Source organism: Glarea lozoyensis (assembly GCF_000409485.1).
Source record: "Glarea lozoyensis ATCC 20868 chromosome Unknown GLAREA17, whole genome shotgun sequence".
In the NCBI taxonomy this organism is placed as follows: Eukaryota; Fungi; Ascomycota; class Leotiomycetes; order Helotiales; family Helotiaceae; genus Glarea; species Glarea lozoyensis.
This window is the reverse complement of record NW_007360991.1, coordinates 126,449-151,648: the sequence shown is the minus strand read 5'-3', so window position 1 is coordinate 151,648 and position 25,200 is coordinate 126,449. Positions and strand designations below refer to the sequence as shown.

General features: G+C 47.7%; 7 protein-coding genes across 7 annotated transcripts in view; 3 read left to right on the top strand and 4 right to left on the bottom strand.

Annotated features, from left to right (window-relative positions):
• Positions 1-5,507: 5,507 nt before the first annotated feature.
• Positions 5,508-7,519, top strand: GLAREA_11884 (RNA-binding, RBD; the record flags this gene model as incomplete). Its single annotated transcript, XM_008082666.1, has 4 exons — positions 5,508-6,222; positions 6,270-6,329; positions 6,390-6,901; positions 6,953-7,519. The coding sequence occupies 4 exons, from the start codon at positions 5,508-5,510 to the stop codon at positions 7,517-7,519; spliced, it is 1,854 nt and encodes a 617-aa protein (XP_008080857.1).
• A 1,328-nt stretch (positions 7,520-8,847) lies between these two features.
• Positions 8,848-9,864, top strand: GLAREA_11883 (HSP20-like chaperone; the record flags this gene model as incomplete). The annotated part of the gene is made up of 1 exon (XM_008082665.1): positions 8,848-9,864. One exon carries the CDS (start codon positions 8,848-8,850, stop codon positions 9,862-9,864), a length of 1,017 nt encoding a protein of 338 aa, XP_008080856.1.
• Positions 9,865-11,685: 1,821 nt separating this feature from the next.
• On the bottom strand, positions 11,686-12,557 carry GLAREA_11882 (Eukaryotic type KH-domain (KH-domain type I); the record flags this gene model as incomplete). Its single annotated transcript, XM_008082664.1, has 3 exons — positions 11,686-12,243; positions 12,293-12,426; positions 12,482-12,557. 3 exons carry the CDS (start codon positions 12,555-12,557, stop codon positions 11,686-11,688), a joined length of 768 nt encoding a protein of 255 aa, XP_008080855.1.
• A 392-nt stretch (positions 12,558-12,949) lies between these two features.
• On the top strand, positions 12,950-15,178 carry GLAREA_11881 (uncharacterized protein; the record flags this gene model as incomplete). The annotated part of the gene is made up of 2 exons (XM_008082663.1): positions 12,950-13,763; positions 13,815-15,178. 2 exons carry the CDS (start codon positions 12,950-12,952, stop codon positions 15,176-15,178), a joined length of 2,178 nt encoding a protein of 725 aa, XP_008080854.1.
• Positions 15,179-16,654: 1,476 nt separating this feature from the next.
• On the bottom strand, positions 16,655-19,327 carry GLAREA_11880 (Protein kinase-like (PK-like); the record flags this gene model as incomplete). The annotated part of the gene is made up of 4 exons (XM_008082662.1): positions 16,655-18,720; positions 18,822-18,920; positions 18,971-19,088; positions 19,268-19,327. 4 exons carry the CDS (start codon positions 19,325-19,327, stop codon positions 16,655-16,657), a joined length of 2,343 nt encoding a protein of 780 aa, XP_008080853.1.
• Positions 19,328-20,571: 1,244 nt separating this feature from the next.
• Positions 20,572-21,252, bottom strand: GLAREA_11879 (Formyltransferase; the record flags this gene model as incomplete). Its single annotated transcript, XM_008082661.1, has 1 exon — positions 20,572-21,252. The coding sequence occupies one exon, from the start codon at positions 21,250-21,252 to the stop codon at positions 20,572-20,574; it is 681 nt and encodes a 226-aa protein (XP_008080852.1).
• Positions 21,253-22,490: 1,238 nt separating this feature from the next.
• GLAREA_11878 (uncharacterized protein) overlaps positions 22,491-25,200 on the bottom strand; it is a gene marked incomplete at both ends in the record, with an annotated part of 4,275 nt that continues 1,565 nt past the window's right edge. Inside the window, 2 exons of the mRNA XM_008082660.1 lie at positions 22,491-24,197; positions 24,327-25,196. Of these exons, the coding sequence (XP_008080851.1) occupies positions 22,491-24,197; positions 24,327-25,196 (2,577 nt within the window). The remainder of the gene's footprint in view (positions 24,198-24,326; positions 25,197-25,200) is intronic.

Sequence of the window (25,200 nt, the reverse complement as noted above, 5' to 3'; positions counted from 1 at the left end):
AGAGAAGTCGCAGTGTCTAGGATCGGAATTTGGTAGTCCCAGATACTCGATGCTGATGCGAGGCCAAAATCGATATGTGGGATTGACAAGGAAAAACTTGTATAATACTCACTTCCTGTCAAACCCGTTGGGCTGCAGCATTGTGAAGTGTCGATCGATATCGTTCGAATCCTCCTATCTAGTGAAATGCCCTTCTCCCACAGCTTACGCGTAGGCATCCTGTTCTCTTTTACCATCCCACGCCATTATGGACAAACTATGGCGGTCCCGTAATAATGGTCGGTCGAAGTGTAGGTACTATGCCGGTTTCTTGAAAACCATGATGGCCTTTGTTACGTAGATTGCGCATAGGAGCAAGTAAGAAACGCAATAAACGACTTGTAGTAATCTGCCATTCAATACGGCCGGCCGCATTCAGTTTACGCCATTTCCCTTCAGAATTTATCGATCATTCGATAATTCAGCCTTCAGACCAGACTTCAGCTTGCCGACGTAACTTGTGGAGAGACTGTTGTGCTAAAAGGAATGCGCTCTGCAGATTCGTCTGACAAAGCTAAGGTAGGGTCTGCATTTCGATGAGTATAAGGTCGTGGAAGATTCGGTATGGTTTTCGTTTGGAGGTAATGATGGAAAATTGCTAAAGTCTGCGATTAAATCAAGAACTTTACGATCAAGTAAAGTCAGCACCAGCATTCGAAGCTTCACCCGAACTAGTATTGAATGTTGTCCATGGCCACAAGTAGATATCGACCGTGATAGAAAGTTTTACTTACATCTTCCTCATAGAACGCTTTTCCATCATTTGCTTCATTCAATGCGGTACCAGCGAAGGAAGGAAGTTCTTAAGTTAGCCGCCCTTGTGCGAGCTAATTCTTGTACGCCTGAAAGGACGAGATGGGCTCTCGCACCTGATAAGAAAGAAGGCAAGGAATCATACTCGAGTGGCTCGAACGGCAGCACTACTGGCTGCATTTGCGACCGGCTTGATAGATCCGAGATTCAACTGGGCTTCAGCTGCCAATGAAGCTGCGCCCAGCTGTTGACAGGCCTGAAGCAGATACCTGCTTTGCATCGTCAACTCTGCACTGTACCCCGAGTGTAGAATGCACCGGCATATGGCCGTGCTGGCCCATCGTACGAGGCCTTGAGGGTAGAAATGGTTGGCATCATGATGCCTAACCAATTAACGTCTTTATCAGTCGAACTCTTCATTTCTTCTTAACCGCGTTATACCTTAGTGCCCCAGCTATTGCGATGATTAATCTCAAAAGTGATTGAAGTGATGACTGTGGGCAATAAATGCGATTCACTATGGAATGTCGTGAGGCGATAACTTTTTCCCGTGTCTCGTTCGACTCCCACACATGGAATCGGCGATGAAATGGATCAAAAAGGATCGGTAGTGCAGATCTGTGTCCAGTAGATCTCTTAACGTTATTCGTCAGAAGTTCTAAACTCAAACTGATGGAAAATGTGAACCTTATTAGCTTGTGATGACTTAAGATGATTGATGTCTGAATTCGTTCCCGGATTGGCTGGAATTTTCCGACCACACAAGAGGGTTCTGATGTCCAAAGGTCTCGGCCACGCCTGATCGATCTACTGGGCTGTTTCGATTATGGTATTTGTAAAGTCTGTTGTACTGTAATTCTAACAATCGAGAGAAATAAACCGAATAGTGGTTGGTTTCCGTTAGAAGCAAGCCATATCATGGCAGCCGTTTAAATTCAACGGGACCAGCACATGGGCTGAACACGGGTCAGACCACTTTTTCAAAGTCCAGTGCAAGCCTGCAGAAAGAATCAGCGTCTTGGCCTAATGTCGACGAGGCGTGCTGATAGTTAAAGTATAAGACGATTGACGGATGGTGAACTGTCTGCCCTTTCTTTTATGATTGCAACGGGGGCCCAGCTCTTCCAGGCACTGACCTCAGGAAATCCAGAAGTAATGCCGACAACAATTGCAGAAAGAGAGTCTCAATGATTCGGGGTACAGCAATATTTTGTCATCTGCTAAAAGCCAGCTTCTGCAGATAGGGATCTTCAGATAGGGACATTCGTCCTATCGCAAGGAGGTAAGACTGCACCGCCTCCGATTCATGTGTGACACAAGAGAATGTTGAATTGGTTCTTCATATTACCTCGAGGAAAAGCCCTTGAAATTCCCTAATGGAAGAGTTTAACCCGTCCTAAGAGCCAGCAAATCGTGTGCGAAAGCACATTGGAAATGCCATATGCTGGTCGTCTGTAGTGCGTTGTGGAACATCGCATGTGGAGTCAGCACGGTTTTCAAATACAATCCCTTTTGAACAATCCATGCCCAGGTGTGTGAGGTTACCTAGTTGCAAGATATAGATTACCCAGACCCAAAACCATCATGAACACTCAGCAGGTCGTTCGATCTCGATCATTTTCTGTGGACCGAGACGCATGGTGATAGCGAAGGAGGCGGAAGAGCACATGCTCAGATGGAGACGTCTGCAGCGTTAAGGCGGCATGAAGAGGCAACGCTGTCTAATGGTATACTGAAGAACTATTCCGTGGAGGTTTTGCGTTTCGTGGTCGTAACAGTTCCTTTTCGACCGCTGGGGTTAAAGGGGAGCGGGTAGGGCCACGCGAGCCCTCGGTGCGACCTAGCAGAGTCCCCCACAGAGGCGACCGCTCGAAAGTCGCAGCACACCGAACTTGCTGCTTTCAGCATGTGGGGATCTTTTCAATTCTCTCAAAGTCAAAAATAAATGTTTGTCGTCAAGTGCTCCTCATGAGTCAAGTATACGGAGATGGAGATCGTTGAGCACGGTAGAGAAGATCTTGTATAGAACAGGTCGTTCGCCCGGTCGATCAATCGAGGTTCCGTCGTCACTTGGTTGTTCAGCCACACTCTCATCGTCCGAAGCCACATGGTATCAATGTATTTCGAGAATACCTAGGTAGGTACTGGGAGTTGCACATGTATTACGAGCATTATCCGTCCGGGATTCGACTCCGTAGGTGATGGATGGTGATTGATGCCAGATCGGTTCATCTCTTGAAACACTCATGGTCGGACGAAACTATTGCATCGACGTACTGTCGAAGCTTGTTGGGGCATATGTTTGGAAGGTACTGTAAGGTAGCTGCCATGTGTGAATTGCCGCAGTTGCAGAGCTGTCCAGCATGGGTTCGCCACCAGTTGGGATCCAGGCTACTTTTGTTTCCAGTACTGTCTAAACTACCGCGTATTCGTCTCTATCCACGAAGCTAGCTTAGGTCCCAGGGCTACGGCATCAGTGACAGTCTTGGGCGAAAGTCCACTCGGACTCAGTGCGCAATTGCGCAACCATGACCTACATCCCTTGTCCGTATATTTGAGGTATCCATCACATCCATCAGCCGAGGCCGATCTCAAGCGTATTAGTACACAATTCGTTGTGCTGGGGTTGCTGCGAGTTTTTCGTTTGTTTTGTTGAGCAAGAGCTCCTCCACGAGAAGAAAAGAAAGAAGAAGATTTCGCCACTGTTGTGGTCGAGCTTCGTTCGCTGTGCTGCATCTAACGGAAGAGGCTCCGGGCCGAGGAGATCCGTGGTGCGGGGAAGCTAGGCGTTAAGAGCAGCGCGCGACCGCAGACTAGGCTTTACTCACTTTGACCACAGAATTCCATTATTGACAGCAGAAAATCCAAGAATGACTTTGAAGTATTCTGTTGATGCAAGCCGCGGTGCCTTCGCATCTCAATCATGGCCCATTCTGGAACGACAAATATCGCGCTTAGCTGAGTCTAGACCGACCGCTCTCGGCAGCTTTTCTGTACACATCATTCGATGTCGCTTAGCAGAATTGTGTATCGGCAGCCCCATCTCCCGTTCGAATTGTTCCTTTTGAGCTTCGTTTTTCCACATTCAGCAAAACCTCCATCGTCGCCCTCATCCCAGCGGGACGGAGGAAGCCAGCATCGCTATCTCACGAGCTGCACGCGCTCAGTCTGCTAAAAATGGACGGACGATGAGCTTGTATTCCAGCATCCAAGTTTCACACGTCGACAGTCTGGTCCTGGTTCGCCACCGCCCCAAACGGCCTCGATCGTTGGTTAAGCCACACGCTGGGTCCATGCCGACCCTGCTTGGGGGGGCGACAAAGCTCACCTCCCTTGCTCCATGTCCGGAATCCATGATGGGATTTCTGAGAATTCCATGGTCGGACGCCGCTAAAGCAGCCACACCACCAGAATGTCCCATCAAGAGAAGTCCTGGGATCACCAACGGCCTTTCCGTCGCTCAACAAACCGCATGGCAGAGAGCGTGCCGGTACCTTTGGAACCGTCTCCTCCCTGCTGGTGGCAGCACCGCCCACTCGAGAAAATTGGTAGCTTTTCGATGGACTGCTACATCCACTGTCATCCAGCCTCCATGGAACTGCTCAAACGCTTGCTACTGGCCGACCCGCTGTGTGTCTGAACCATGCCGAGCAGTGGGCTGGCTGCGAGCAACGAGCATATCAGGAGGGACACTCCAGTGATCCAGTAGGACCCCTACCAAGGGTCCTCGGGCACCCTGTCCTCTGTCCAGCCCACTTGACCTCCAGGACTTTTAAGGTATATTATAAATATCTTCGGGACATGGTTTCGCTGCTCTGTCACCCAAACAACGTGAGTTCCCTTCTTGTTGATCCCAGGGCCTCTTCCATCATTGACATTATCTCCATCTTCTTGTGCCTGACGATCATTGCGTATCCTCCAGTCCCAGCCAGCAAACGTCCCGAAATACAAATAACGTCGTCCGTCGAGATACATATTTATAGCTGGTCATCTCTTCTTGCATTCAGGCCTGGCTCTTCCAGAATTCCCATCTTCCAATCACAGCGGTGCCCAGAAGACCTTTCTCGGGACGGCGCGGTTGTCTTAAGAGGACCTGGCATCTAACATTACTGGTGAGTACCCAATCACCTTGCTGATGCCACGTACCGTGAGAGGCAACTGATGCAGTGACAGGCTGAAGCCCTAACAAGGATTAGACAAGAAATCTCCGGCTCACACAACTATTCGGGACCTTTGCCTCCTGGTACGTTCGCTCGTCCTTTGGTCATTCAAAAAGTGCCCTTCCTGTCGTCAAGCTAGATATCTGGCCAGACCCAACTCATTCGTTAGAAGCTTCACCATCTTGGTCACCTCGCAGCTCATAGCTCAGATTGTTGCCGTCTGTTTTCGTTCTTGACAAAACAGTCACACCCTTAACCACATGTTCAACTACACTCGTTTACATTTTTAGAAATAGCGTTCTACACGACTGTCATTTTACTAGTTGCGCATCGGTGTACATGGGCCGAAATTGAGCAGTGACTGATATCTCGGTTTTCGATAGCTATCAAGTGGACCTTCGCAGCGGAAGTTTTCAAGAACTATTTGCTCCTGTTGCAACTCTACATTCTATCTTCGTGAGCTTCATCAACAGTTCGCCTTGCTATTGAGCCTCGAAGCTAACCTGTGTCTGGCTATCTAGTAATATAAGTTATATTCGGGTTGACGAAGGATCTATGGGCGACAGTCCAACTGGTTCATTCCGCGGGGGAAAACCTACGAATGACGCTCAGAATATGAGAGCGAACGATGCTCATACGCAATCCATCGCAACTGATTCCGACTTGAGAATGAGCCAACAAACTATTCCAGCGCATATGGCTCAGGCCGCCAGCTACAATCAGCAACAGTCATTTCCCGGACATTTCGCCTCACCACTTCGACCTGACGCTTTCAGTATGGGAAACATAGGAGCGGCGTTGCCTGAAGTCCAATATCACAACTACCATAACACGACTGAGCAACAAAGACAACAAGTCCATAATGCGCCCAACTATCAAATGCAAGGCATGACTCAATTCAGTGGACAGCAAGCTCAGGGTTCATCAATTCCGAGCATGCCATATTCGGTGCCATACCAAAATCAATTTCCGGGCATGTATTCAGCACAGCACGCTACACCACAACATGTTCAGTCGTCACCGAATTCCAATGGCCAATTCTTCCAGGGCCAGGGTTACATGGGTCAATTGCCGCAGCAACAGCAAATTCCTCCTTATTTTGTGTCGTCTGCACAGTACGGACACCATGGATCTCAGATGTATCATTCGGGGGTGGTGCCGAGTGGCGTTCGCGGTACATTTGCTGATAGCAGACAATTAAGTCCACAAGTCAATGATTTCTCTGGAGGCTTTCCAAGAGCGGGGAGCCAGGGTCGGGCAGGAAGCATTGGTATTATTCACTTTCCTTTCCATGCAATACATACTTACGTATAGCAGCCTCAAGTGTTGGTCACTCTTCGATCGTACGGGGTCCACCAAGAAAACCTCGCCAGACTGGTATGTCCCTAGTAATTCCGAAACTCTCCGTTTTTGTGGCTGACAACACCGAATGAACAGGTCACGCAATATGGATTGGAAATCTACCGCCGCAGACAGAGTTGATGGCTTTGGTTTTTCATGTGTGCAAAGAGGCCCCTGGATTGGAATCTCTCTTTCTTATTTCTAAGAGCAATTGTGCTTTCGCGAACTTCAAGGATGAACCCACATGCACCGCAGCGCAGGTGAAGATACACGATTCTCGGTTTCAATCGATCAGACTTGTAAGTCGTCTAAGGAGGAGTTCTGTAGGATCGGCAGCTGGTATAGTTGCTCCTACTGGCCCAGCAGCGTTGAATCCTCCTTCGAATCCAGTGGTGGCACGCACTCCTTCCCCAGATAGCGCAGATACATCGAGCAAAGTTCCCGACCAAGATGGAGAAAATGAGCAACGTGCAGATGAAAGTGCCACTGTGAAAGACAAGTACTTCATCGTGAAAAGTCTCACAGTTGAGGACCTCGAGCTTAGTGTTAGGAACGGCATATGGGCAACCCAATCGCATAACGAGCAGGCACTCAATAAAGCCTACCAGGTAAGCGGATATTCCTCCAACCTCTACCAGTATCTGAACTAACAACTCCAGTCCACCGAAAATGTGTACTTGATATTCTCGGCCAATAAATCCGGCGAGTATTTTGGTTACGCAAGGATGACTTCCAAGATCAACGATGACCCAGCAGCAGCCATCGAATTTGCCCCTAAGCCACAGTCCGTTGAGGACCCTGACCTGCCCAAAGCGATAGCGACAGCCGCAACAGAGTTTGCCCCGAAAGGACGAATCATAGATGACTCGGCTCGAGGAACTATATTTTGGGAAGTTGAGAGAGATGACGAACCGGATGAGGAGGATGATGAGCAAAGTACACGAAGCGATCCCGAATCAGAGACCGCCTCAAAGGCTTGGGGTAAGCCTTTCAAGATTGAGTGGGTATCTACTATGCGACTTCCCTTCTACAGGACTCGCGGACTACGGAACCCATGGAATTCGAATCGTGAAGTCAAGATCGCTAGAGACGGAACGGAGTTGGAAACTTCTATTGGTCGTCGACTTGTTGGACTCTTCCACCGGCTTCCAAGTCCAACAGTACCACAAACCCCAGATGGTGTAATGCCCATCCTTGGAGGTTACCCTCAGATGCGTCAGTATTGATTAGATATGGGGAGAATCATTGACAAGTAATGGTAATGTCATGAGAGATTAACATAATGTAGTAGTAGTACGGGTACGGGCGACCCAATTGAGCAACATCGACTTTGCAGGACATTGCGCAACAAAAATTCTATTCTTGGGCCGCACTTGGGAAGCAGATGGGCCTATCAATAATGATTTATGAGAGGATTGATCTCACGATGGGATGAATGACGGATCGATTCTGGGGTTTTAACTTGGTCAGATATTTTTCATTTGGTGCGACCTGCATAGCAAGCCTTTGCATAAAACGTGAAGAATTGGTTATACTTTCTTCGTGTACATAAAAGGATCCTAGAAGATAGTTGTGGAATATAGTAAACGTTAATTCCTTAATTCGATACCTTTTCGACGTTGCTTTTTTGGGTTTTGCCACCCGGATGCTCTGCCCCTTTGATCGACGGTAAGCGAGCCAAAAATTATTTTGGTGCACAGCCGTGACGTCCAGCTTGTGGCAACGGTTTGCATGTGAGGATAAGATTCCAGTAACGATGGTTCTATGAGCGTGACTGCATGAGTGATACGAAAGTGCTGATTCCGGATACTATTCATTTCCACTACTCAGACAGGCTTGCAATTTTACCATTCTGGCTGACGTGATGGCTAGGAATAGTTACACGAACAGTGTTCTCAGTTTGGATTGCCTTCCGAATAAACTTGATCAGATATGGGGAGTGAGACATGGTATTCATGTAAGAAGGTATACATGATTTTCACTACTACTTCCAGTCAGCATCTGATATTTCGATCTAGATCCCGAACGGTCATATGACTGTGAAGACATGGGTTATCCAGATTCTCAAATTTGAGGATTTTCATTCACTATTTCCATGTCAGAATGGAAGGTGACACAAAAATGCTACTGCCTAATCTTTTACGGAGGCTATAAGATGGTGTTGAAAGCTGGGAGGTACTTCTCTTCCCTGCTGAAAGTGGCATTCAATCACCACTGCTGATCCGATCAAGCTTCATCGTGGAGTTGATTCTGAAAGTTACTTGCTGCTTTGAGCGGACGTATATCAGTCACCGGTACAATCTCGACTTTGACTCAACTCAATCGGTCCGCGATGAAAATTTCGATCATAACAACCTTCAAGTCGTTTGCTGCCTAGAGCTCCGCTCGATCGCAGTTCAACGGGCAACCCTTAGAACCACTCTCTCACTCTCAACCTTCGAGCAAAATCAACAGTATCGTATTTCCACCTTCACAAACCTCACCTTCACACAACGTCTCATTCTCCTTCCCACCACCACCCTAATGATCACCCCAGCCTAACACCACACCGCACATGGACCGCGTCAACGACATCCTCAGCGACCTTGAACTGAAATCGCGCGCCCACCCCAAACCAACCCCCTACACCCGCCTCAACATGTTCTGTCCCCGCTTCGACGTCCGCGAAACCGCTTCCGCCTACGAACTCCACGGCGAGCTGCCGGGCATCGTGATGCGTGATATCAATATCGAGTTCACCGAGGACCAAACGATCACGATCCGCGGGAAGATCGAGCGGTTATATGAGAAGGACGAACGGAGATTGCATATCCCTGGTATTGATAAAGGTGTGGAGCTTCCTAAGGACGGTGAGGAGGAGGTGAAGGAGGTGAAGACGAGAGAGGAAGTATCGGCCGATACGGCGAGGGCGATTGCGGAGGGTGGGAAGTACTGGTATCATGAGCGTCAAGTCGGGGTGTTTGATCGCAGTTTTAGTTTCCCGATTAAAGTGCTGAAGGAGGATGTCGAGGCGGAGATGCATAATGGGGTGCTCAGTGTTATCGTGCCGAAGTGGAGGAAGCCGGCGGGGAGGAAGATTAGGGTTAGGGCGGTGGAGAGGAGTAGAGAGCATAGCCGTGAACGAGGTCTAGCAAGAGGGTTTAGCAGGGAGCAGAGTCGCGAACGGCTTTCACGGGGGGTAAGTAGGGAGCAGAGTCCGGTGAAGGAGAGGAATCATAGTTGGGAGCCGGCTGAGAGGAGGGAAGTTAGTCGTGAACGTCTATCCCAAGGAGTAAGTAGAGACAGGACACCCGAACGAGGCGTGGAGAATACCGACGACCGGAAAACCCCCACCAAACTCGAAAAAAGAGTTAGTTTCTCGGACGGAATGCATATGCGAGTCGCGCCACCTGCTCCGGAGGTTCACACGGCGTCGGATGATACAGATTATGAGGTTCAGAGGGTTCCGTCGGTTTTGAAGGCTGGTGGGATGGGGTTGAGTCGACGGAAGCCGGTGAGACCTAGTGAGAAATTGGAGAGGGAGGGGTCGAGGTTGAGTGGGTTTTTTAGGGGGGGTGTGAGGGATGGGTGAGGGTGAGAAAGACAAGGTAAGGAGGTAAAGAGATGTAATGGGGAGATGATGGGGATGGAGGGGAGGGAGAGGGGATGTGTGCTGATGATACAGAGCTCAGGCTTTACACATCTGCGCAGCAATCTGCCGTTAACAACAGTCTCATGTCTTCTTTTCAAAATACCTACTGTTTTGGAAAGTCGGGCAGGGCTTGAGAGGGGTGTAATGGAAAGTAGGGCGAGGAGGTGTAGTAGGGCGGTCGTATGTCCATCATGATGGTTTATGGCCTGAAGTGAAGGACTTACATCTGTGCAGCTTGATGATGATCTAATCTTTTCATTTTAAAAGACCTAATATTTTGGACATTTTCCTATGTCATACGGCTCTAATGCTTGTACATAGTCGACATAGCCATACCTGGAAATCTTGTGTGCAGAGTAGATCTTTAATGAATGTACAGTAATGAGCTGTTGCTCTAAGATAAGATTATAAGTAAAATAATGGAATTAAGATAACGAGGAAGATTATTATTTCATCCAGTTCCTGTCCTTCTAAGCAACTGTGGTCCGTCGTCCTTAAACTCTATAATTTCCATTTCATCCTACTTCTAACCTACAATCATCGCTGGCCGTTACGCAAACTCTCCATTCCCGTTATATTCACCGGGATATAAGACTACTTCTACCAGATGAAATCAGTTAAGTTATTAGTTTGGATATTATTAGTATCAGGAGTCTAGCGCTGCCAATAAGTAGAATTCAAGAAATAAAAGACACATCTGTAGGAAGTTTAATCGTCGTTAACGTAAAAAGGGGCGAGTTAGGAATTAAGCGAGAAACTAGACATGTTTCTTCGCTTGTAGAAGGAGCTTGCGGGGATATAATCTTACTATAGATTCTTAGTTGCTTGGTACGCTCAGAGAACTGTTTTATTAATAAATCATATACTCACAGAAGCCTATAATATTCTTCAAGTTAACCGCAGAGTTGTAAAATTATTCTTCACAGCCAACTTTCACAGCCGTCCACGGGGCGTGTTGTCTAACTCTAACTTCGCTTGTGAAATTGATCTATAATTTGTATAGCACCAGACAAACTACAGAGTTCTACTATCAAGTTATATTCTAATTCCTCCATCATCTTAATCCTACACTCTCCTCCGTCGCGTAAACATCCTAATTTGAAAATTGCAGCAGCATATAAAAAAACATTAACAATTATTTACAATACCATTCCAATATTCCAACAAATATCTTTAAGAAAATCTCACTTTATCCAGGACGATTCTCTCATCTTCCATCTCAAGTCAGCCAGTGGTGCACTAACATCACAGTATCATCTTCACAACTTATATTTTAAACAAATTTCCGAGTATTCTTGAAATTCTGGAAGGAACATTTATTGTATTTTATAATTAGTTATGAATCTTTATATGGATAGTAGCTAAATAATCAAAGCGTTCCGCGAAGCAATTTCGAGGGTAGTTGGCATTGGCTACGGGACGTTCATTATCCTAATTATCTGTTGCAAATTGTTCAAGGAAAGTGAAACTTTACGCTACTTACTACTCGATTCTTGCCGAATGTATTACACAGATTAAAAACGTGTTGCAGAGTTTCAGAAATATGAAGTATTGCGTGCTGATGTGGCATGTAGTTTCAATTAAATCTATTCTACCCGGGCATTTCAAAATCTGCACATCGGTAGTCTTTACTTGCTACATCCCATAGATCTCACCAGAACATTGCTGGTATCTACAAAAGCCGAGTCGCTGGACTCCTTGATACGCCGTTGATTCCCGCATTTTTAAGCCCCCCAAACTCCGTGTCATGCAATGTCGACATTAAAATCTTTCCTTCATTCTCGATGCCACAGTTCGTAGGTTTCCATACACCTTCCCTGGAGGACTTCCGAGAATCAAACTGACAATTGCCTCGCGCGCGATGTGAATATTCTTGAATCCTCCAAGGATATGGATCTTGGAATCGGCAAGCACTACTCTTGTCCTGCTAGCATTTTCGATCGCGAACTTCGTCTTTCCATCTTTTCCTGCTATGCGGCCGATAGCTCTACCCAGATGCTCTCCTTGTAATGTCTTTACGTCCTTGATTTCAAATGTCTCGATATATAAGTCGTCGAGTCGTAAAAGTGCAATCGCATCGTCGACGTCGAATCCTAAGCTGAATGCTTTTACGAAATCCTCTCCCTTTTGTAACGCCCCACTGTCTGTCGTGAATTTCGACGATCGTAGCTCTACAGCTCTATTCTTCACATTCATTCGGACCTGGAGTTTCAAGTGCTCGACAAGTGGTGGGTAAATCTTCGGCCATGAGGCTTTAAGAGGTGACATCCTATGTGGCGGTATTGGGACTTTACGGCTTTCTATCCTCAGAGGTCCATCCTGCTGCTATTAGTATTATGATACAATGCCCAGATTCAAATTTTCTCACAGATGCTTTCGCTGGCGCAAATCTTGGTCGCCCCTCTTCATCAATGTGCATCTCCGTATCTGCGTCGCCAGCAATAGGCTGGAGGGTATTTGTCTCCGATGTTGGCGCATCCAGTAGTAATTCATCGTCAATATCTAGAGCCGTCAGTATTTCTGCCCACTCTCTGCTAACTGCTAATGGGTCACATACTCTGATCTGGTAGTGGCACACTGACGGCTTCAGCAAGCTCTTCCGGGCGCCTGACAAGCGCTGTTGGGGCAGGCATTTTGGGTTTTAGATATTATTTGAATAACTCCCGTCGATAGTTGTATGAACTTATGTCTTCGAAGTGAGCTGATTTTGGAAATACGTGAGTTGAAAGTCGCTTTCTGAACGAATTGTACCGGCGACGTGGGGAACTGCGATTATATTTTTTTATCGCAAACTCCGATAAGTGGATGTTTTGGTGTTGCTTGGCATATGGTCTGTGCTTCTATGCATGTGGAATGGACCCGTTCGAGCCTCGCGCTCGCCAGCAGGAAAAAGATGGTCTAGAAAGCGTCATCGCAATACGACCATTTCATTTCCTTCATCTCCGCATCCAGACCGCAACAGCATGTCCACGAAAGAACACCGCAGTTCTTGACACTCGTTAAAAACCATCATGATATTGAGAATATGACGGCTATAACAAATACTCGGGCATGGTCCCGAATATGGGATCCAGGAAGTCGATTCTTATCAGTGAAAAAAAGTACGAACGGATATGGAAGTGCTTCGAGTTCTCGACACTTTTCGGCTCAGACGGCGAAGAAATCATTTTGTTGGAGTAAACCTCGATCGCAAAATGCAGCAATTAAAAGGACATCTGCCACGACGAAAAGCTTTGCATCATGCGGCTTTCTATTCATCAACGCCAGCCCCAACGCGAGCACAACTCCCTCGATGATGCAATGTGCTGCTACGGTTGAGAAATCCCTATACTCGAATACGACCGTTCCTGGACGATCGATTGCTTCACTCTCCCAGCAAGCATGGCGTAGGGAAATACACACGACAAGTCGAAGACGAAGGGGGCCGATTGCAAGAAGAAATACGAGCTCTAGTTCGAATGGAAAAGCCGGGCAAAAGATTACGCAGAACGAGAATAAGAAATCGGCTACACCACCACCATCTTCGTCGACCGAGAAATCCGGTCAGGCGAAAGACTCCCCACCTTCCGAGTCTCATGGATACCTTCATCTCCCTCATCTACCGCAGATGCCGCATCGGCCAACTAGAGAGGAGCTTCTCGCAGCAGCAACCGGATTTTGGTCTCGACTCAAAGTTCGTTTCAAGTGGTTCTCGATTCGGAGCACGCGACCTTGGAATATCGATGACTGGAGCGCATTTGCCTCGTGGTTCGTGCTGGGAAACATTGTCTGGGTCTTTGTTGGAACAACCACATTCTTTTCCTTGGTTATATTCTCCATCAATACCGTATTTGCACAAGGTAAGCTTGCACCACAATAGACGACACTATATTTGAGCTTACATAAATTAGAAACCCTGGCAAGATGGATAGGAGATTATTTAACCCATTCAGCGGGTATCAAGGTAGTATTCGAATCTGCAGTGGTACCAAAATGGAAAAATGGTGTGATTACGTTCCATAACGTTTTCATCTCGAGAAGACCAGGGCAGGAAAAGGCCAAAGTCAAGAAAGGCTCCTCAACGAGCGCGGCCGCCGAAGCTGCTGCGGAAAGACAAACCGACCTGGAAGCGAAAGCCGGAGAAGAAGAGGAAGACACCAACTACACCCAATTCGATCTCACCATCGGAACTGTCAATGTAACACTATCATTCGTCAAGTGGTGGAATGGAAAAGGGCTACTACGCGATGTGGAAATCAAGGGCATTCGAGGAGTTGTCGATAGGACTTCAGTGCACTGGGGAAGTGAATATGTTGATCCAAGGACGTTTCGCCATGAGCACCACCTTGGAGATTTCGAGATAGACTCTTTCAAGATGGAGGATCTACTGGTTACCATACACCAGCCGAAAGGCTTTCGACCATTTTCCGTCAGTGTGTTCTCTTGTGAATTACCTCAACTACGGAAGCAATGGCTTTTCTACGACTTTTTATCAGCCAATATGATGTCAGGAGCATTCGATGGCTCGCTTTTCACGATTCATCCACGTCAGACACATGGTCTTGCGGCCGCAAACCATGACGAGGAGGAGGAGGAAAGGAATCCGTGGAAGAAGCAAAGCAGATTGCGTATAGATGGTCTGAAGATTGACCACTTAAATCGAGGTGTCGACGGGCCCTTTGGTTGGATCCACGAAGGGAATGTCGATATTGTTGCGGATGTAATGATCCCGGCGGAGACGGATGACAGCATTGCGAAGGTTATGTCTGACTTTTACGACCGTATGGAGGCAACAGTCACCTCGAACAGATATATGCATATTCTCGAGAACAACCCTAGCACCCGAGGACTCAACACACCGGAACGAAAAGCTGCTTACGAAGAAAGATTGAAGCGCGACGACGACAAACGATTCATCGTAATGGATCTCCGAGTCCACCTAAACGATGTCAAAGCAGCGGTTCCGCTCTTCACCCGCGACCTCTCCTACATCAACCAAGCCCTCGTTCGACCAATCGTCGCATATATAAACTCTCAAAAGACGTTCATACCTATAAACTGTCGAATCGTAAAACGCGCCAGCGAATTCGACGGCAGCTGGACCATCTTTGATAGCGGACTCATGGAAGATCTGTCCGCTGAAACATACGAAGCATTCGCCAAAGATGTAGTAGACACCCAACAGCGAATGCGGAGGTTACGGAAGGTGGGGTTCTGGTCCATTTCTCTGGCTATTCAGGCCTTGTTTATGGGTATGGCGGGGAATATCGCGTAATGAACGGGCGAGGCACATCTTCTCTCATCCGTAATGACTGACTACTTGTATAAAATGGGCGTGTAACTTGTAGAGATTAGGTGGGCGGGAACGATATATACCTAATCTGGAGGTTTTGGCATGCTATGGAGTTTGGGCGCTTCGACGGCAGGGTTTGTAACGTATATAGATTTTTGCGGGATATAGAGGGTAAACGGTGTACTTGAGCAATGGGTTCTAGGGGGATACATATTTGCTCGATGTCTAATTATATACCAATTTCACTTCTAAGAAACTATACTTCACTCACGCTGTGACTTACATAAACCATTTGATTGAAAACTCGATATTTGAGTCAACACTTTTATCTCTAGACATAGAATTCCCTCGAGTTTCGAATCCCAACCAAGCTATATATTGTTAACTATGAACCTTCTTGGGGGGTAAGAGGTGTGAACTGATGTAGTGAGCATATAGGTGAGGAAAGAATATACTGAGTTGTGCTAAAGAGAGTACGTGAGCAGAGCTCGTACGAGGTGATATATATGAGAAAAGCATGGGAGTAGGCCGAATTAAGATTTTAGTGTGATGATAACTAAAACACCTTGTCTCACTAAGCCCCATTCCAACCAGCTCGACTACACCACACACCGCCAAGCTTTAACTCAACGATCCTTTCGTCTGCTGAAACCTTAAATCGTAAACAACCACAAGACTATAAAAGAAACAATGTTGTCTTGATTTACAGGTTCTATACTCGGGAAGAGTAAGATATGGATGGGGATTTTAGGTAGTCGTGAAATTTTGTGTCGCTGCAGGTTGGATTCTGAACCGTAATGTCAGACCAGAAAGTGTGTATCCCATGGATGAAGTAATCTACGTTTGGCTTATACCCGGCGTGTCCAAGGAGATTTTAGATATGGCGTAGAATTTCGCATGGATAGTTGGTGGTGATGGTGTTGGATTGTGGTTCAACGAAAGGTAGAATGAGAAATTCCGTGCTTTCTGGCTTTAGCAACAATCCAGGATAGAGCATTCAACCAGCAACTCAATATACGCGCACTCATATCACACACACACACGCACAATCCCCAAAGTCAAATACCTCAAGTCGACCACATTCATATTTCCCACCCCTATCTACCCATCCATTCCGAAATTGTATAACCATCCATCTCTTCCCTACTAAAAACCGGCAACAAACAAATCCCTTATATACCATAAACCCCCGCTAGCTAGCTAGCTACCCTACACCCCTATTTACTCATCTCCCAGAAACAAAACCCCCTCAAAGTTACTCCCACAAGCATTCAGAAAAGAAGAACTTAAAAATCTCCCGCAATCGCAGGTTTGAAGAAGAAGAAGAAGAAATGACCTCTTTCCGAGGTCTTCGAATCGCTAAATCGTAAATGTGAAAAAGAAGAAGAAGAAGAAAGCCACATGACACTCCCATTTATATCCCACACAATATCTTTTATACAACTACACCACAAACCGTTAACTAAGTTTTGGCGTCTGCACCGGCGTTTCGCCAGGCGGGAAGATTGTTTCCTCGGCAAGATCGTCGGTGATGGGACTAAACGCATCGACCTCCTCAATCTCATCCTCGTCTTCCTCTTCGATGATTTCGCCGCTCCTGCGTCCGGCTAAACTGGTGCTGCGGCTGTGACTGCCGGTTCTGGTACCACTGCCGCTGGGGCCAGGTGAGGACGTGTTGAGGTTGGGCCCTTTGAAGAGGTTCTTTTTGCGTTTCGCGAATACTAGGCCACCGCCGAAGACGCTGTTCGAGGAGCCGTTGTTGCCCCAAGATACTGCTTCGTTGAATGAGGATACCGGTGGCTGTCGCACCACTCGGATGTTGGAAGGAAATGAGCCTGTCGTCGGCGTCGCTGGGAGCACTTTCACGGAATGATGAGGGCTTCGAGTCGGCACTGAGATCTTGCTAGTCGAAACCGAGCCATTTGAGGAGGTCGAGGAAGCTTTGGAGTGGCTATGGTGGTGATGATGGATTGTCCGAATCGAGGAAACAGACGAAGACGTGGATTTCCGCCCACGCAATCCTGTGCTTGATCGTCGAAAGGCAGACCTAGGTGTTAATGGAGCCGGTGACAATGAATGCCGCTTATTGTTTGGTGTATTAAATACGCGCGGTATAGGAGGGTGACTCAGTGGTGCTGGTAGTAAAGGCGGTCTCGAAGTCTCGCGCGTCTTTGAAGTATTTGGCCGTGGACTCAGATCAGGTCCTGTCCTAGAACTGCCAGCCGATTTGGTAAGTAAGTCAGGCGTGGATTGAGTTGCTTTCTTTCCAGGTGATTTGGCACGTTTGGCATTGTCGAGTAGCCAATGCTTCCAATGAGCAAGTTGATTGATGAAAGCATGCTGGTGTTTCCTTCGCTGCGGTCTCGGTGATCCACCACCATTTGTGTGTGGAGATAATAAGTCTGGGTTATGCGTAACAAGTTGGAGTGTACTACCCCTTGACCTCGCGGATCGTAATAATCCCTCTTTAGGTGGAGGAATTGGTCTTCGATGTCGAGATGAACTTGCTGATCGTATCGAGTCCTTTTCGATTGGCGGAGGAGGATTTGCAACATCCGGAGAGTCAAGCTGAGCATTCTCTGGTAATCCTGGCAGACCCGTGAGAATCAGCTCTGGATAATGCGCACTTCGCCTCTCTTTCCTGCCTCTACTCCTAGGTGGCTCGCTAAGTCTGATTTCATGTCCCTCTTCATCTACACCGGTCAAGATCGGCGCCATGCGTTCTAAACGACTACTTGCTCCACTCAGTCTTCTCGATGCTCTGCTTTCGGATTCCCGTTCTCTCCGCTTCCTCTCTCTACGAATCTGTTTGCGTTCTTCCTTTTCGATAAGCAACGACCACCAGCCTGCCAGAGCATCACATCGCCTTGCTAGGACGTTCTCAATAACCTTGTCAATATCTACCCCTGCACTACGCATTCTTTCCAGAGTCTCCTTCTCCAGCTCAGTAGTGAATGGAGCCGGCTGCTGTATCTTTAGAATTGCTTGTTGCTGAGGCGCGTAGTCTGCTAAGAATGGATGGGTTAGAATATCTGACAAGGCTGGTCTAATAAGTGGCCGTTTCGAAAGTAAGCTATTCAATAATGACTTGGCGTCAGGCGTTATATGATCCGGCCACTTGGGATCGGCCGTCAATATCTTTGTTCTCGTTATATTGTCATCGTCGTCGTCGAAAGGCAGCTCGCCACATAGAAGGGCATACAAAATGACACCCAAACTCCACACGTCGACCTTTTCTCCAGCATACTTCTCCCCTTTCAGCATCTCCGGAGCGCTATAGCAAACAGTTCCGCAGAAAGTTTGAAGGTAGCTGGCTTTCCCTTCATATTCCCGTGTAAAACCAAAGTCAACCAATTTGACATTCTCGTTTTTGTCCAGTAGGATATTTTCGAGCTTCAGATCGCGGTGAACGCACGAAGAGTTGTGTACGTATGAAACCGCGCCGACTAATTGTGTAAAGATGCGCTGCACCTTCTCGACTGGTAGTGGCCCATGATTTAATAAATAATTGTAAAGCTCATCACCTGAGTAGCAGTCTCTTAGCAAGGCACTACAAGTGCAGGCGGCTCTGCTTACCAGGACAATATTCCAACACCAACCAGACCAAAGATTCCGTCACTATAACCTCGTACAGTCGGGCGATATGTGGATGGAGGAATTGACGGTGGTGGTGTATCTCTCGCGCGAGATTTGAATCGTCTTTGTTCGCTGATTTGAGCACAACCTACGCTGTCAGCATAAGAACTACACAGCCATACGACGAGGTCTTAATACCTTCGATCCATTTGTAAGTTTGTGCGATGCCAGGTACACTTTCCCAAACGAGCCCTTCCCAATCAAGCGCCCAAGGGAGTAGTTCCCCACCGTCCGGAGATCTTTCGACGAGAACTCTCTGCAAGGGAAATGATCAGTAGTTTTTCAGCATGGAATTGTCGCATCAGGGCGCTTACTCCAGTAGCTCATGATACGAGTTGGCAAGCTGAGTTATACGTCAGTTGATATTCTCATTGCATATCTCCGTATCCATCCAACACTCGCTCCTGCGCGCATCCTTCCACCAGAGCAACCAACCTTTGCTTTTCGACCTTGCGCTTCAGCCTTATTCCTTGCCGTCTGCATACCAGTCACCATTCGCGCCTCCCTCTACTATTGTGACAAGAGGCTACTCTGAGCCCGGACATCCAAGAAAGTCCGGCGCAATAGGGTTGCTCGGTTCTGGTGTTCGTCTCTGGGGATAGCTCTAGCGGTCTGCGAAAGGGGAAACGTTCGGATTCGAGGGGTTGTTGAGGGCGAGAATGGTTGTTCTGGAAGAGAGTGAAGTCTCTTAGTATATTCGTCTGAGCATGGAGCTTGTCCGTAATCGATCTGGCTGACAGATTTGTACAGGGCGACCAACAGTTACAGGTGGAAGAGGCGTAGGGTATCCTGGCTTTTTCAAGCATGCAACTTTCGATGCTCGAACCAGACCCCTGCTTGCGCCGCAATTTTTATACTTCGCTGCAAAAGTCGGTGCTTGATATACAAATCATACGTGCAACGGAATGAAATGAAATAGTCAAATGGAAGAAATACCACATGGATAACCCCGAATTATCGTCTCTCTCGCCTCTCTGCGTTGTCAAGAGTCGTAAATAGACCCTGTAGTCGTGGAGCCGCAGGTCCCAAGTGCTGTGCTTGAGCGGACCCATAAAAAACAGGTCTAGTATTTTTAGAAATTAGCACACGTGACCGTCGACTTCGACATTACTTTCCAATCATCGCTACAAGACTGGGAGGTAGTGGACCTGGAAAGGAGACAATGTGCGGACTATATCTCATATTACCTGAATCTGATTTAGTTTACCTACATCTCGTTTAGTTGAATGGGCCCAATTGTGCCAAAAGAGAGTCAAGATCACTGTGCTCCTCACGAGGGACGATACAAGTTGTGTCGGAAAACCGGATATTTATCCTAATAGATTAGTATGTTATATGTTTCGCCCATTAAATAGACAATAAGTATCTTCTGTCATCAAGATCGGAAAATACCTCGGCTGAGGCAATTCTTCGATATTGTGTCCTCAATTTTGAGTAAATGCAAATAAGATTCAGTACGATACGCTACGTACAATGTAATAAGGGTGAAATAAACCGCTTTGCAAGGTTAGAAGAACACTTCATTAAGATCGTGGATTGATAGTTTACACCTTGGTAGTGTATGTTAACGCGATGAAGTCGATTGGAATTTGGTTATATTTCATTTTCAGAGATCTCATATAGTGAGTGCCTGCCTCTACATCTATGTCACTCAAGATCTTTCACAAACAGCAAAATCTACACCAAAACGCACTGGGTATCATTTCATTAAAAATTGCTTTTCTACCACACTCACCAACTCACGTACTCTTCCCCCTCTCACTCCAGAGCCTCGAGATAGCCATCTGCGTCCCCTCAATAATAAGCGTATGTTCCTCGCCATGAATCCTCTCCTGCAGCTCCCCCAGACTCTCGCCCTTCCGACACTCAATATTCCTCACCACAATCGGCTCTCCCCGATCCACCGCACTAATCACATAATGTATCATAATGCCCGTGGTATCATCCTCCAACTTGCCGGCCTCGAAATCCGCAAACGCGCGCTCGATAGCCGCCGCTCCGTCGTATTTCCCCGGCAGCGCGGGATGGAGGTTGATCACGGGGATACGTGCTTCTTCTAATGGGTCGAGGAATCTGGGCGTGAGGATGTGCATCCAGCCAGCGCAGATCACGAGATCGGGTTTGTCGGCCAGTATCAGATTTGCTAGGTCCTCGTCGTATTTTTCTCGGCCTTGCTGCTTGACGGCTGCGTCAGGCTCGCCGGACTTGTAGTATTTGCCGGCGATCAGGTTGTGGTAGGTTGTTGGGATTGATGCTGCGGCAGCGCGTTTTAGACCGTATGCTGCTGCTTTGTTGGATATGACGCGGACGATCTTGAGGTTTGGCAAGAGATTTGAAGTGGAATCTATCAAGGCTTGGAGATTTGAGCCATTTCCAGAGATGAGAATTGTGGCTTTGGTGACGGGGGAATTCGAGGTCATGTTGAACAAATTTTCCTTGGGATCTCTGCTGGAAGGGTTTGTTGTTCAAAAATTTCTACTTGGCGCACAATTTAAATTTATAGGGTTCGAATTTGGTGTTGTAAATTGAAGTTCGAAAATAATATGTCAAGGGTAAACAATTCTAGCGGTCCTGGGAAATTATTGAAGTAATTATGCGGAGGAAAGTATTTAGCCGTCACGTGTGACAAATTTGAATACTAAAAATACTAGAACCTTTTTTTGTGGGTCCAGCTTTAGATCGTCTCGCGGAGGACAAAATATGTGGCAGTCGAAACAGATTTGTTCGACCAAGATGACGAAATATCGTATAATTAGTAGATTAAGTTGGAACATTATAACTACTCCATCATTTGTTTCAAGTAAATGAGACTTTTGAAGCTCTGTTCGAAGTCGACTTATTATTTAGTCTTCAGAGTTGCGGGTAGGTGACTGCTACTTATTTTGTCCTCTGTGAGGTCGTTAACATTGGATTTAGATTCGCGAAAGCATTTCATTGCCTCTCAGAAACGCCGAGCACCTAAACTAAGCACTAACTTAATATATAATAGAAAAGATTACTACGAAAATATGCCTACCTAGGCAGTCAACTAGACTACCTCAAAATTCAAAGTGCTGAGAAGATTGTAGGTAACATTGTCAGAAGAATACGTGATAGATAGTAAAGCCTAAATACAGTAATCTAATACCCTCCCGTTCAAGGCGTTCATCCTCCAGTGCTTCGACTCGGCCCTTCTAATAGTACATATCTCCTCCACCTGATCTTGAAACTGCCAAATAGTACTGCAAAAATGCCAACAAGCACAGTTAAAAAGCAAAACTGAATATCATGCATACGTCTAACAAGCATTCCGTGTCAAATGCTGCGATCCCACGTCTTTCACCTCCATTCAGACGCTCGATGCCATATGCGCCTGTTCTCATTTCGGCCTAAGCTTTAGTGTAACCGATCCTCTGACTCCTTTTAATCCAATGCATTCATAATCGATGGTAGAAAAAGTCATGTAATTCGTTTTTGTCGTCGTTTCATGCCTTTTGTCTGGGTATCTTCGAAAAATGCTCCTTTCCGATGAAAATAATAGTAATGAAGATGTGACAAGAAACGAAATTTTGGTAATGCAAAATTCTGGCGAGGGCTTTTCGAGTCTCATAAGACGCTGATCCCTTCTCTCAACTCCTGGATGTTTTTATGTTGTTACATTTTCGTATCGTTCGCTTCTTCACTGGTAACCGGTACCTGCACTGGGCGAGTCGGCTGCGTTAGCTTGCCTTCGACGGGTAAGACTTCCTGTCCTTCCAAGTCCGAAACCAGTGATGGACGACTTCCGCATCTCGCGGTTATCAGTCAACCTCCCACTCGGGCCTGCGGTATCTCTTTCGGGCGTCGATCGGTCTAGAAATCTCCTGGCTGCTCCAATAGTAGACTGGGCCACAGGCGGTCCCGTGTTTGGTAGACTGGAGGTTGAAACATGGCCATTCCTTCTGACGGGTAATGACGATAGTGCAGCAGGACTTCGCTCTGGTAATGATTCTTCTGGAACATATTCTCTTTGCGAGTTCCTGAAACGCCCCACCTCCGTGATCGCGCGTGACGGTGCACGGAATCTCGTTGTGTCCTCCTCTGGCTCTTCAGTGTTACCACGACGGCTACGAATCAACAAGGAGGTTCGACGACCTCCAATCGTGGATTGAGCACTGTTCCCAACCTCTGATGGAGCAAATCTCGGACTTGGTAATGAGGAGGTGTTCAAAAGACTGCTTCTTCGCTCTTCAAGTCTGCTCAGCGCTCTAGGGCTCGATTTGATCCTGGTAATTTCGTTACTTAGAGGCTGTCGTGGTACGAGATTGGACGTCTCGATACTAGGTCGGAGCTCCGAGTCTCTTCCACTACTTCTTGGTCTAACACCGTTTTGTTTTTCAACAGGATGTTGCTCCATTTTCTCATTGGACAAAGCCAGACATAGTTCGGTCAGACTGCGACACAAGTTGCCTGCCTTTCGGCGAACCTGTCTATCTGATACTACTCCAGATGCCGGCCCATCAACCGTTGACTGCGCACTCGAAATAGGTCCTGGCTGCCCAGATTCTCCCATCATTGCAGAGATGTCGAGCGCGTCGTTGGCGGCGGCCTCCAAGTACGCGAAAATCTCAGGAGTCAAGAGCGACTGAGATTTCGCAAGCGCAGAGTACAATAGTGGATGGCTGTCATTCGGCTGCGCTTGTCGGTTACTCAATTCTGTAGGAGAACTGCTCTTGCCGTTTCCACGCTGCTTCGGAGAGGTAGACATCGTCGTATTGGTCGTAGTCGTCGCCGTTGGAGGCCGCTCGTGCGCCGCACGCGACATGGCAGCACCCGACGTTGCCGGAAGCTTCCCGGTCAATTCGAGCCTGTGTATGCGTGACTTCAAATCCTCTAGTTCGTCCCACACGGTCGAAGGCGCCGTAGTTGACGCGGTTGATTCAGTACCCTCCGCTGCACGCGATGTCTCGGGTACATGTGCTTCTTGCATGTCCACCGTTCGTGACACAAGGGGCGAGGAGTTGTAATTCCGTGGAGTAGAATAGGACAAATTCGATTGCCGGTACGATGACGGACGTGAGGGTAGCACAGGAGAGGGGTCTGGAAGGGAGCCCCGCCGTCCTTGATATCCAGACTCTTGCAGGAATTCCCTATTCGCTCGTGGGGTGGTTGGACTCGAATTGAGGTTGGATCCGTAGAATCGACTCCTATTTACATTATCCAAAGCCGTCGACGCACGATCCCTCTCCGGTGGGTTGTATGTTAGAGCCTGGTTAATGCTTCTGTTTCCTTGGTCGTCCAGCGTGCGGGAGACGCTTGATTCGTTGTCAGATCCACGGCGGCGAGAAAGCGAAGATTGGAACAGAGTGTTTGACGGTGGCAGTGATGAGCGTTGACCAATTCGCGACTGTGGATACGTTAGATATGTTTCGTCAGCATGGATCGAACATGGTCCATGCCTGTATCCTCACGTATGAGAACGGCGAAAGGGGTGGGCATTTCAGGAAGAGGCAAACACTGATAGATTATTTCTTACCCTTTGATCCAATCGACTACTCAGAGAGTCTTCTCGCCCATCATTACCAGCTTGTCGTGAAGTGTCCTCCTCCCTCGCAGCTCTTAGGAATAGATCGCTCTCGTCGCTTAAAGGCTCATCCTGCTCCGAGGAATTTGATACCCCTCTTGGACGCTCGTATGCATCTATCGCTCGCAGAGTACTATCTGCATCCGCCGAGGGTTGGCGCAGGGCCATATCAGTGCCTTTGTACGAAGAGGGTTTGAAGCCGCGGATGGGTTTGATCAATGGTCGCGAGCCACTGCTTCCAAAAGATCGCGCGGACGTGGGCTGCGCCGGACTGGGAGGAGGTTGCGATCTGGAGGTGAGCGGAGAGGAAACCGTCTGCTGCGATGCGACCCAGTCGGATGTCGTGTCAATTTGTAATTTGCCTTGAGTGATCATTGCTGGCGGTGGTCGTGAGTCGATTCCTTTTTCTATAGCATTGTTATTCCGGCGGAGTACCCGTAGTTTCGACTTTGCGCCCACCGAGACTCGTCGAGTCGAGTTGCCGTTGCCGTGGACAATAGGTACTTCTGGTCTGTTGGTGAGGAGCGAATCAACTTCGATCTCTGCTGCAGCGGTCGGCGATGAAGGTGATGACGAGCCTTTCGGCAAAGGAAAGCTAGTTGCGCGGCGAGGCAGTAGACGCTCGCGGTAGGGCGTCACTGGCGGGATCGCGTTCGTCGAATGATTTCGTGAGTGTCGCGGACTGGAGAGGGCCTCGTCGCTTGCGTGGTTGTGCGAGTGCTGGAGATGTCTGGCCGTTGTATGCGATTTGATCTGCGTCTGCTTTTTGTCGTCCGCGACGCCCTCACCACTGCTCACGGGCCCAACACGACTGCTGCTGCTCTGC